The 12447-nt window shown below is 42.4% G+C and overlaps 2 protein-coding genes across 2 annotated transcripts; both read right to left on the reverse strand.

The window, feature by feature from the left end:
- Positions 1–1439: 1439 nt before the first annotated feature.
- On the reverse strand, positions 1440–7848 carry LOC116606690. The gene is made up of 6 exons (XM_048733497.1): positions 7782–7848; positions 6192–7419; positions 5531–5883; positions 5021–5142; positions 4019–4180; positions 1440–3802 (listed from the first exon to the last, which is right to left on the reverse strand). The coding sequence occupies exons 1-6, from the start codon at positions 7846–7848 to the stop codon at positions 3221–3223; spliced, it is 2514 nt and encodes an 837-aa protein (XP_048589454.1). The 3' UTR covers positions 1440–3220.
- Positions 7849–8148: 300 nt separating this feature from the next.
- LOC5500388 (dipeptidyl peptidase 2) lies at positions 8149–12446 on the reverse strand. The gene is made up of 11 exons (XM_048725404.1): positions 12234–12446; positions 11389–11525; positions 11000–11163; positions 10411–10546; positions 10225–10312; positions 10048–10106; positions 9627–9917; positions 8994–9150; positions 8853–8917; positions 8653–8723; positions 8149–8384 (listed from the first exon to the last, which is right to left on the reverse strand). Exons 1-11 carry the CDS (start codon positions 12430–12432, stop codon positions 8303–8305), a joined length of 1449 nt encoding a protein of 482 aa, XP_048581361.1. The 5' UTR covers positions 12433–12446; the 3' UTR covers positions 8149–8302.
- Position 12447: the final 1 nt, after the last annotated feature.

Raw genomic sequence — 12447 nt, forward strand, 5'->3', positions numbered from 1 at the left:
TGTATGTACTAAAGCTAGGTTTCTCTATAAGGGTTATTTTCATGATCCGTGAACGGTCTTTTTCGTTTATCGTGAATCGTGAAAAGGACACATTAAAAACTGTGATCTATAATTACTACCTTCGCCGTGATTCGTGAATGGCGAAATTTGATCAGCGTGAATCGTGATCTGATTCCCGAGTGATGATTGATTCTTTTCGTCAGTTAGGTTTATCGTGAAAAGTGATTTCCGATTTTTGGAAACTCGTGAAACTGTGCAGAACCCCCCCCCCCCCCCCCTCCTTACCGCCCCTGGTATATAGCCTCAGTACGGTCTTTCTTTGGAGTCTATGGAGTTTCAGAGGGAACACACAGCGAGCGCCCCCTAGGGAATACAACCATAAAACAGACTGGAGTGATAGTCAGCAAAATCAATTTTAACCCTAAGGGATAGCACATTGAGTGTGGTCGAAGCAATTTCTAAGAGATAGCACTGGAACCACAGTTTCAGTTTTCTAGAATTTTGTTCCTTAAGACACTACCATGAAGAACATCCAAATTGTGAAGATGTTTAAGTCCGATTGATGATTCATCTCTAAAATATATCGTAGAATCGTTGAACACTTTGGGTCTTATACAAAATCACAGCAAACAACTCGTGTAAGACATTGCTTGTGCGAGAGAATGAAACATTTGTGAGTGGGCTAGGGTGTGTTCAAGTTTATCTACTGTGCTGTCCATACAAATACCGAAACACTAGGAAATTGTGTTTTAACCATGTTGCCCAAGCACACAAAGCGCGCAAGGTATCATGGGAATTTTCTTGTCGGTATCCCCTGGTGGCTTCTAGCCACTGTTGTGTGAATATGGTGCTTACCCTTTCAAATCCCAAATCTCATTAACCGTAGATGCGTCGAGCTTTTAGGGAATGGACTTTGAGATTGAGACAAATCACCAGGCAAATGACCCAGAATTTTTCTTGAGGGGGGTGGGGGGGACGAAATCCGAAAAAAGGGACCTCATTTTTCGGGGAGGGGGGGGGGGGGTTGAGTTTTCTGATAATCTGACCACTCCCGAAACAAAAAGGGATTTCTTAATGCCTTTTGCAGTATCTCCACGGGACCTATATTGTCGGATTTGGCTACAAATAAAGTCTGGCTTATGGATTAATGACAGACCAAAGTGAGCTTATGCTTTATAGTTTTGTCTACGAATAGCACGTCTTATATTGAGAACCGAAAATGGACTTTCGGCGGGGGGGGGGGGGGGGGTTGCGTTCGCACCCCCCTGGGTACGGGCCTGATCACCAGCGTATAGTTTAAAACATTTTTCTTGTGTACATAAAGAAAAGGATAAAATACACTGGTCTGACTAACTTCATGCTCAGACAGGGGGAGATCTGTTACAGTGTGGTGCTTGTTCAAGACGTATTTGGCCAATCTCAGAGATAACCAACAAAACTTTAGTAAATCAAAATTCTTTATTATTTATTATGCTGAGAATCGGTGTATCATTGTAGCCCGCATCAGTGCTTCCTGGGTAACAGTGAATAAGCAAATAACATTAAATAAGATACAAATCCAGGTTTCAAAAGCTGTAGAATTCTTGTTTATGTTCTTATGAACATTCGCACGGCTTTCACGTACAAGGTTTCAGCCGTTTATACGCTACCCATGAACCACCGCGGGTTACGACACATGGATTCTCGAGTGCAACCTTTTATGAAATAGGTGTCACACGCTTGGTAGGCTCTCACGGTCTAGGGGCGGGGCATCTGACAGCCCTTCTGTTACACAGATCAACTTTGTGCTTTATAAATCCCTCTGGTAATTTTTAAATTAAAGTAAATTAATTAAAGTAAATTAATTAAAGTAACAAATTAAAACAAACAAACTCAATATAAAATACAAATAAGCTAGACGAGGCGGGCATAGGTAACAAAATTACCCCATAACATGAGCCAAAGTCAAATATTAATTTGGGCGGGCAAAATTACTTTCTGGTAATTAACAATATTAAGTAATAAATTATAATAAATAGATTTATAAAAGATACAAAAAGGTAAAAGAGGCATAGCTAAATAAATTCTTTCCATAAAATCGAGCCAAAATTAATGGATATTAGTTCGGGTGGGGCAAACTTAGCCATAACACAAAGACAAGTCGCGCTTGTTGAATAACAAATTAGCAAAATGCATCAGTTATCGGTACCAAAAGAAAAGGGAATAAATAAGGATAAACAAGAAACTGTCTGGTGATAGAAACAAGCTGAATGACTACCGTAAATTGCTCCAAACAAAACAATTTGTTAATATTAAATGCTCATGCGGGTAGTTTATCAGTTGTCGTTAAGGAAGGCCAATCACGCCGCCATTTTATGCTCCGCTCAATGGCGAGTCACTCAAAAAATCTTAAGCAAGTGACCAAAATATTTTTTATCAAATATAGTCAATAACATGTTAGACTTCATTCGCAGATTGTTATTTTGAAGTTTCCTTGCGAATAAAACGTGGTAATTTCAATGATAATCAATAACAAATGAGTGGGTGATCGACATTCTTTAATTCTCTGGTAATGTTGACCCCCTTCGTCAACGGGTCTGTAAAGTGCGTCACGCTTAGTGCGAGAGTTGTCTCTTCGGAGAGGTTCTTATTCACCGAAACAGGCGCCAGAACGCCTTGGCGTGTTGTTATTATACTAACAGGCGCAGGAGCTTCCCAAATTCATATTAGTTGTACAGCAGCACGTTCAAGGCTCTAAATCTATGGTAAATTGAAGGCGTAAATAAAAGGTTAATCGTCAATGATAACCGTCACGAATATAGAAATTGCATCCTTGTGTCACTAATGTGGGTTGTAGCACCAATTACATACCATCATGAAATAAAAAAGATTGCAACATCAAGCACGCAACGGTAGTCAATAGCAAGTCATGGCAGTCCACGGTAGCCAATGGCAAGTCATGGCAGTCCACGGTAGCCAATGGCAAGTCATGACTGCCATACTCAAATTATGGAAAGCCATGGCACCCAATGGCGGTGTATAACAGGTTATGGCAATACTTTAGTGGACCATGGCAAGCCACGGCAAATCATGGCACACCATGGCAGTGTATGGTAATACAATGCCATGGCGTGCCATATTTAAAGTATGGCAATCCATGGCACGTCATGGTAATGTATAGCAGGTTATGGCAATACTTTGGTGGACATCGAGAGATCAATTGATTTTAATGGTTTCCCATTCATCCTTTACCAAGTCTACTTTTTAAGAAGGCATGGCTTCTAGTCACCCAGTAGTGTTCGGGGTGAAATCCCTTTTTCTGCCATTCAGCTAAACACTCTTTAAGCATCCGTTCTCCTTCCACCTTCTCCCCAGTCTCAACCATCGCCTCGGCCATTAATGCACGGGGGTGATACGCGCCTGGGCTGATACTCGTCCCAGACCTCTCGTCTTCTCTTATCACATCATGGAGAATCATCTTCGCCGTTTGAAACTCCTTCATCGCAAGATATACATCAGCCAACCACGTGGCAACACGTGGCCAAGCACAGTGCCCAGAACTGCGATAAATTTCAAGCGCAAAGGCGCAGTGCGCACGCGCTAGTTCCAGGTCACCGGAGTGGCGCAGTGCTATGGCGTAAGTCATGAGTGTTCCAGTGTAAAACTTGTGTTTTCTGCTGTACAGTCGTTCGTAGATTTCAAGCGCTTTTTCGTGGAACGCTTTGGAATTCTCAAGGTATTCTGAGGCCCGTGACGTCATTCCCTCCGTGTGAATGAGGCTTAAGAACCAACGGAGGTACACTTTAGCAGTGTAGTTCATAACCTGAAGAACAAACAGATAAACCTTGCTTTCGATAAAGGGAAAGTACTTTGGCTTAATTAATTTACATTCTATTCTCCCAGCAACACCAAAACGGCTGCGCAGGAGACTAATTATATTTCTAATGACTCAGAAGGGCCAGTCAATATTTTGGAACAATTATCTCTCACACAGGATAAGAGGGTTGATGCGTGAATGGAGTCACACTGTACAACTAACCTGCGCATGAATGGCGCCTCGTGATTGGCTGTCGAGTGCCTCCACAAGGTCACGTGCTTTGCACAGAGCCTCCAGGGCCTCCTCGTTTTTCCAGGCGTCGTGAAGGATGATACCAAGGTTACAGAGCCTCTCGATGACTTCAGTGTGGGTCTTGCCGTACACCTAAGCAAATAGCGCTGTGTTTTAGAATTTTGTGTGTTGCGATGAAGGCGAGAGTGCCTCGTAGGGTTGTTATATTTATCCGCGAAAGGCCAGAGTAAGTGGAAATTGGTTATTGCGATTTTCAAAATTCTGCGAGCCGTCGTCAATAATTTGCTACTACTTAAATTTCAGTACTGGCCAATGAAAACGCTTCAGGGATTTTAATTGACGGATGCCAGAAGGCGATTCAGCTGTTGGAAATTGTCGGCAAGAGTATAATGAAACTCGATGTACCCCGCCCCCCCCCCCCTCCCCATGTCTCCGCGTCCTAAGCGTCATCGATGTAGTGGGAGATGTAGTTCCAGATCGGTTCACAGGAGAAAATTGCTCATGATAGTTCTCATCACTAGATGATCACTCGCTGGTGCAGTGAGGGTACACCACGAGTTGCTGGTACTAGATAATCACTCGCTGGTGCAGTGAGGGTACACCACGAGTTGCTGGTACTAGATAATCACTCGCTGGTGCAGTGAGGGTACACCACGAGTTGCTGGTACTAGATAATCACTTGCTTGTGCAGTGAGGGTACACCACGAGTTGCTGGTACTAGATAATCACTTGCTGGTGCAGTGAGGGTACACCACGAGTTGCTGGTACTAGATAATCACTCGCTGGTGCAGTGAGGGTACACCACGAGTTGCTGGTACTAGATAATCACTCGCTGGTGCAGTGAAGGTACACCACGAGTTGCTGGTACTAGATAACCACTCGCTGGTGCAGTGAGGGTACACCACGAGTTGCTGGTACTAGATAATCACTCGCTGGTGCAGTTAGAGTAGCCACGAGTTGCTGATCACTTACCTCACTGGTGACCTCCACGCTCATCTCCATGTACGCTTGGGCGAGGTCCAACTGGAACATTTCACGGTAGGTCCAGCCAAGCACGTTTAAGATATGGGACCTTTCCTTCATCCACTCCGACCCTGGAATGACCATCGATCGCGTTTGTTAGCTCACAAAAGTTGAAAACCACATCGTACACAAAGAGTGTAAAGAGTGTTTCATTCTTGGTTATACAATCAGTAATGGTATACTTGCCTTTAGGTCGCTCGGCTATACTGTTAGCTCCGAAATGACATTCTCACCTCTAAGAAGCTGGGTTTTTGTGCCGTCAGTAATGGCAATTTACCTTTGCAGCTCGGTTGTATTGTTTGCCTCCTCAATAAAGTTTTTGTGCCGTCAGCAATGGCAATCTTAGCTACAGAATGCAGCTCGGTTGTAGTGTCAGCCTCCTTAAATGAGTGCTATTATCGTCAATAAGGGTAATCTTAGCCTCCTCATAAAATGGTGTGCCGTCAGTGGCATGCATACCTTTATGTAACTCGGCTATGGTGTTAGCCTCCTCAAGCACAGGAGTAACCTTGTCAAGACGCCCTGCCTCTCGGTAAGTGTAACCCAGGTCCCCTAGGAGTCTGCAAGCCGTGAGTGACCTGAGCCCTAGTTGCCTCATGACATCATGCGCATGCTCCAATATCTGCACCCGCTGAGTGTCTGTTGCGCCTGCGACGTGCACTAGACTGTCAGCGAAGTAGACGGAGCTTAAGACAAATGTCTCCGTGTCCTCGTATTCGGAGCGGTTTAGGGCTGTACTTATACACGCTTGCAGATGGGGGCTTAGTAGGATACGAATGGAGACGCCATACTCGTCCAAGCTGACCTTGTATCTGCACAGAAAATCCCGTTTTGGGATTAATTCAAAATGGCAGGATATGGCACCTAGGTAGAACCGAGCGCGTGTGTTTGCGTGAAAAACAACAATTGGATTTTAACAGGGATCAAATATTTTTTTTGATTTTTGGTCTCTGTCTTCTATAAAATTTTATTTTATTTTATTTCATCGATAACAATTATTGTTCTAAATCATAAGCACAAATGTATCATTGATTGTCTGAGATTTTTGTCCGCGGCCTCCAAGAGCTAGACTCGTGTATCGTAGTGCTGTTTGTAGACAAGCAGAATTGTTGTTTCTTACCTTTGATAGCAAATGTTCATGGTATCCAGCGCTCCCAGAAAAGATCTCTGCTCCCTGCACTTCTCATCTTTCTCCTCACACCCACCGCATCCGCCAACACTATCCGAGTCACGTGACTCTAGTCTTAGGTGCGTGAACGCAGTGCGCATGACCTGATGCATCGTGACGACCTCAATTCCACGCGCACCGGAACGAGGGCAGATCAGCAAGGAACATCTGGCAATGTCTCTCTTCACCACATCCGGGACCTGGCAGCCATCACACATACGCATCACGTGATCAGCAACAACCTCTAACGGGATTGGCTGAAGTGCGCAGTGGGAGAGGAACTCAAAGGCTGAGGCGAGGAACCTGTTATTCGATACCATGCGCTTGGCGGCACAAACTGCTGCTGGAAGCATTGACCGCGGGTAGCACAAGTTGTGTTGTTGGAATTCAGGATAGTGCAAATCATCGAAATATTTATTGAGGTTTGATAAGTAATTAGTCCAGCGGTAATTTGCGACTGGTCTATCGGTGCGCATCTCTTTGATAAAAACAGCAGCGCACGCGAGGGACAGTGGGTAATAGTCAAGTTTACGCGCGACTTCGATAGCGTCTGCGTCAATTTCCAGGTCTGCTATAAGATACATCAAACCGACCGCATCCTGTTCGTCCATTCCTCTGGCCAGTGACAAATCGCGCGCATACTCAGATGACTTTGGCACTAGCTCTGCATCTTGGGTAGTAACAATGACTCGTCCCACTCCCCAGCTGGACTCCCGGCCGGGCCAAAACTCCGTCAAGGGTTCGGAGGCGACTACATTGTCGACAATAAAAAGCCATTGTGGGGTCGGTGTATTGCGTAAATACTCTTTCACACTTTGTGAATAGGTTTTCAGTTTCACCCTCGTGGCTTCATCTGTATTATCGGAGATACATAGCCCTAGCTCTTTGACTAGCTGCTTGTATGATTCCAATAGAGATTCGGGTGTCTCAGCGTGCAATGTGGCGACAACGCATCCTTCCCCGTGATGTGATCGCTGACCGTATTGCGCGCCATACTGCCGTGACAGCTGGCTCTTCCCAGACCCGGGAGGACCCGTCAGGTACACGGTTATGACGTCACTTGCGGGTTCCAGGGATCGGTACAAGTCGTCTATTTTCTCAAGTTCTTTTTGTCTTTGGTAGGTTTTATGGTAGGGTTTTCCGGTGAGGATAGTCACAGATGTTCCTCCTTGAGAAATATCTTAGGAAAGTCAAGCAACCAGCTTGGTATTCGGTTGATCTACAAATGTAAATACGTATACGTGTATCACCGATCTCCGATCATTTCCAAACACTTGCTAAAGAAAAGCCCGCGAAAACAACTTAGATGGTTCATAAATCCACATGAAATTGCTTTGTATACATCACAGCCTATAATAAACCTGGAAAATACCCCAGACTGTGTGCGTACACTCACCGTAACGCGTTGAAAGTGCAGAGTTCACCAGCGATGTTAAGTCTACTGACTTTTGTTTCTTCTTCTGTTTACGCTATTCCTATTGCTGTAGTAAATTTGAGCAGTAGTAAATTTGAGCTCTATATTGCTTTGGCGACAAAATCTACGTCCTTGAAAAGCCTTGAATGTAATGCTGGGGTCTTTAAGGTCGTACTTTGATTCCAAATAATACATATGATGAAACGACGCAAAAAGAAGCATTGACAGGCTTAAATGTCGGCTGAATAACAATAAAAAAAATTCGCAACGTTTTTAGGAGATCCCAGCTTGTTCCTGTAGGTGAATTACCTATCGTAAACGGTTTTGTCAATTTTGCTGAGATAAAGATTGCATCAGTGTCTTCTGAGAATAGTTAATGATTAAAGCACGTGAGTGCATTTCGGGGAAAGTCCCGAAAGATAAAAATACATGCACAACCAATAGCAGAATGGTACGTTTTAAAAAGATTACGAGATATAATTTCCACTGAAGAAATACAATGTTCCATTTCTTTTATTCTTGTAATCGTTGTGTTTTACAAACCTAATACTGTATAATTGTTAGTTGTTTTAGCCTACGAATGTTAATTTATACCAAATTTGAATGGCGTTCCCTTGGCGAGAAACAAAGAAAAAGTTATTTGTTTTCATTAGGAAATCCATTTTCTGATAAGTTCTAATTCCATTTCACGAGCCGCGACCACTGAAGGCGGATCTTCTGGGTTAGAAGATCTAGGGAAAAAAAAGAAAATGTTGAGAATTCATAACACAACCCACAACCCAATCTCTCTTGCCATATATTGTCTACCTTGTAGTATATATTTCATTTTTACTCTACCACTCTAATTCCCCATAAAAAACACCTACCTACACCTCTCTCTCTATCTGCTCCATGTGGCTAGTAACCCCTGCTTTCATCTCCCCATTTATCTGCTCCTTGTAACCCCCCCCCCCCCCACCAAGTTACCCACCCCTCCCATTACCTGGTTCTTATACTCACCTAAGGTCCAAATGATGGGCTCCACCTTCAACAAGCACAGCAACCAAGCTTGGCGAAACTGACTTAAGCACCTGTTATGGAATTCAAACAATATGTAACTATAGTAACTGTCAGACTATAACAGCTAAAATGGACACCTCAAACCAGTATGATACCATTCAAACCCTGACAAGGTTTACCATGTCGCCTAAACTACTTACCCCACCAGGTCTCCAAGGATCCAAGTTGCCATTCGAGAATATAATGTTTGAAGCTGTGCTGATATCTAGAACACAAAATCAAATAAATAGACCACATTCTAGCAAAGAAGATCAAATGAGCTGTCATCAGTCAATCATTACCTCTGCCCCAAAGTGAGATTCCAGGCCATTCTAGACGAGGCTTGACTTGCCAATGCTTCTGGCAATAGTCAGCTCTCATATCAAGTGTCCATGGCAACACAGGGAACATGTCGGTCACATTATTGGTCCCAGCAGGCATTGGGAGCTCTGTGCAGGCCTTTCAGCCAAATAAGTGAGAATGATTAGAATCCTTAAATGCAAACAGCTTGCATATAATGCGGCCAGCCATTCAATTTCCTGGGGGTTCTGGAATGCACATATTTCTATCCAACCAACCAAGTGTAAAAGGGGAGTAGCAAAAAGGCAATCCCTATTTTTTACTAGGATGCATAGGGATACAGGGGGTTTGTCCCTGGCTTTCCTGCATTGTTCACAACAGCGTATAATACAACAAACACGCTTTTGGCTTTCGGGTGCACAAACCGCAGTCAAGCTCTCAAAAGTATCGGATAACACTATTTTTTTATTTGTTATCTTGAGAGAGCTAATTCTACTTCCAGGTGTTTGATTGAGTATTACCAGAGAAACCTCTTGGTCACTCAATCCACAACTACCACAATTACCACAATTACAAACTGGTTTTTCTCTTATAACACTCTACAATGCAAGCAAAAATGCTTTATAGGAGGTTACCTGATAATCCCAGGCAAGGTTAGCATTGCCAAGACCACACCCTGTTGGGTCCGCACACTCTACAAACTCTGTCCAAGGGTCAAAGCATTTTAAGGTACCACTTGTCCCATTATAAGCCAAACCAGCAGCATCTGCAAGCCCTGACAGTCTGTCCGAGGCAGTGGCTAGTAGCTTACAGGCGTAATTCACAGGATTTGCAGGTAAAGGAGCCAGGAAGTCAGTAGCATATGGGTAGTCGCACATTGCTATGATGGTGAAGGCATTTCTGATCCAGCCAATAAGGTGGTTTATCTAAAAATACAGAGGATGTTTTGAGGTGGTTGTACCTAGTAAATAGGACCCCATCAATCAAAAAGCAATCTAGATCAGATTATGATTAATTATGTGCGGCAAATTATGCCAATGTGCCTTATTCACTTACCTGGTCAGCTGATTTAAGTGGCTTGCACAGCTTGAACGCTTTGGAAATTGCATCAAGACCTTGAAGATAAAAGAGTTGATTAATTAAAACTATAGAATTAGTTATAGAAACTAATCACATGGGTGACACAGATGGATTCTCCAAATGGGAAAGAATGTCTCCCAAGCCACATTTCACCTTTAAGCCCTTCTTTTTTCAAATTATCCAGCTCAATGAATCCAGCTCTAACTAAATCAGGGCATTTAGGGTCAGCATTTTTGAAATCCTGAAAAAAAAAAGTATTGTTTTCCATTACCACTCTGATTTTGGAAATTAAACTTCAAAAAAAAAAACATCAAACTTTTGGTGGTAGCCAAAGCTTACCCTGGTAACAGCTGGAAAGAAAAAGTCTCTGATGGAAAGATCAGCTATAAAATATATAGGTGCACTGGCAGCCAAAGCAGCTTGGATGACATTTGGGTACTTGAACCGCAGGTAGGCACTTAGCATCCCGCCATAGCTGAAATAATTTAAAACAAACCAAAATTTAAAAAGATCAAAGTCACAAGGATGTCTATGATTTTGCTGTTGATTGTTAATTTTTAACTAAAGCAACATCCATGTTAACATTTATTCATTTTCCCTACATTATAATGTCCATCACTATTGAATGTCACTAAAGAGTCATTACATCCTTCTTCAATTTAGCCATGATCTCATTTTTTTAAGAATGTTTTTTTATAGTTCTATTGGCCAATAACATTTCAAATAAGAAATAATTGTGCTTTCTCCTACCTGCAACCAATGAAACTACCGGCTCATGGGCAGATGCATTATCAAGCACCAAAATCACTTCTTGCATTTTGAAAGACTACCACTACCCTCCCCTTCCCAATGCTTATTTTGCTAATACTTCCACATCCGATAATCCAATAAACATTTCAAATAAGAAATAAATGGTGCTTTCTCCTACCTGCCACCAAATGAGACTACTGGCTTTTCTTCAGCTTTGAACTGCTTTTTAAGAGCAGGAATCAAGGTAGCAAAGTCTGCCAGCGCCTGCTCTATGCTCAGGTATCCAATGTTCTCTATCTTGAATGAGTCCTGGCCAAACGGAAGGGACTCTCCATAATATCTCTGCATTAAAAAAGGATACAATATAAGACAATAAGAAAGACATTTATTTAATAGTCAGTAAAAGCCTATTATGAGAGGACTTAAAAAAAATTCCATTATGTAAGTTGTGAGTTTAACTTTTGACTTTAGGGGCAAAGTGTGTAAGCTATGCTCTATGCATATTGGCAAACATGCTTCTATATCTATTTGCTATTTGCTAAAAGTGTGGCAATGCTGGGTACTCACATGCTCTCCAAATATCACTAAAGCACTGAAGTTCTTTGCTGCCTCAAATACAAAACCTGAGTTCTCCCAAAAACCTGTAATGCCCCCCTCGTTGCCACTGTAGAAGAATATAGGGCCTTTGCCATCCCAGTATTTTTCTGGAATAGAAAGAAAATAAATATAAATTCACAGATGCATACAACCAAGACTCAAAGATGTTAAGGATCATAAATATTATTTTGCTAAATTGAGGGGCAATTTCATTACCAAGGCACATGCATTATCAAGTACATATAACGATGAGTGACTCTCTCTCTCTTATCTCCCCCCATTAGCTGTCAACCCAACTTGGACAGAAGTCTTGTCACATCAGGTAAAATACAGTAAATATATGATAAAAGAGAAAAAAACAAGAGAGCCAATGTAGGTGAATATAGGTAATGTATTAATATTCTCACAAAAATTAGGCTTGTGATGAAGTCCAAAATCTTGTGACACCCGCCTAATGCGGGTGAGCTGACAGCTCTGCCCCACCCATAAAAAAAAACAGCCCTCCCCACCCCTCCTAAAATATATGCTGAAATATATGCTAAAATACTTCCACATTTTGGTCTGCTTCTTCTTTTTTTTCTTTTTTTTTTTCGCAGAGTTTGTGTTTGTGTTGTCGCTGTATCCTGAAGTGACTGGATGCATATAACTTAAGTTAGGTGTTATGTAATTTACGACTTCACAAGTAAGCTTACTTTACAGCATCAGATGACATTGTGCCAATTGAAAAACGCGTCTACAATAGATATGTATTCTACAACTGGCTTGGAAAGATAGAGGTGCACCCGTGTGGGGAATGCGTTATCAATTTAGCTCACCAGTGTAAAGATAGCGCTGTTTGAAAGTGCCACTCTGAATGAAATTGAAATGATCAACTGTTTGCTCGAAAGTTCCAGTCTTGAATTGCGGAATTTCTGCCGCAACAAAACTAATAATTCCCACAAACACCAACAGTCCAATTTTGATCTCCATGTCCTTCCCAGGGTGATGTCCAACAAACCAAAATTGTTTTCGCATGTGTGACAACCACGT

Source organism: Nematostella vectensis, chromosome 1, assembly GCF_932526225.1.
Source record: "Nematostella vectensis chromosome 1, jaNemVect1.1, whole genome shotgun sequence".
Lineage (NCBI taxonomy): Eukaryota > Metazoa > Cnidaria > Anthozoa > Actiniaria > Edwardsiidae > Nematostella > Nematostella vectensis.

What these genes read in the sequence shown, in the direction of transcription:
- LOC116606690 (XM_048733497.1), bottom strand. Translation starts at nt 7,848, where the DNA reads ATGTATTATTTGGAATCAAAGTACGACCTTAAAGACCCCAGCATTACA. An exon ending in ATGAACATTTGCTATCAAAG is followed by an intron (nt 5,884 to 6,191) that starts GTAAGAAACAAC and finishes TTTTCTGTGCAG; the next exon opens with ATACAAGGTCAGCTTGGACG. An exon ending in GAGGCGCCATTCATGCGCAG is followed by an intron (nt 3,803 to 4,018) that starts GTTAGTTGTACA and finishes TTTGTTCTTCAG; the next exon opens with GTTATGAACTACACTGCTAA.
- LOC5500388 (XM_048725404.1), bottom strand. Translation starts at nt 12,432, where the DNA reads ATGCGAAAACAATTTTGGTTTGTTGGACATCACCCTGGGAAGGACATG. An exon ending in TCTTTCCAGCTGTTACCAGG is followed by an intron (nt 10,313 to 10,410) that starts GTAAGCTTTGGC and finishes TTTTTTTTTCAG; the next exon opens with GATTTCAAAAATGCTGACCC. An exon ending in ATCCTTGGAGACCTGGTGGG is followed by an intron (nt 8,724 to 8,852) that starts GTAAGTAGTTTA and finishes ATTCCATAACAG; the next exon opens with GTGCTTAAGTCAGTTTCGCC.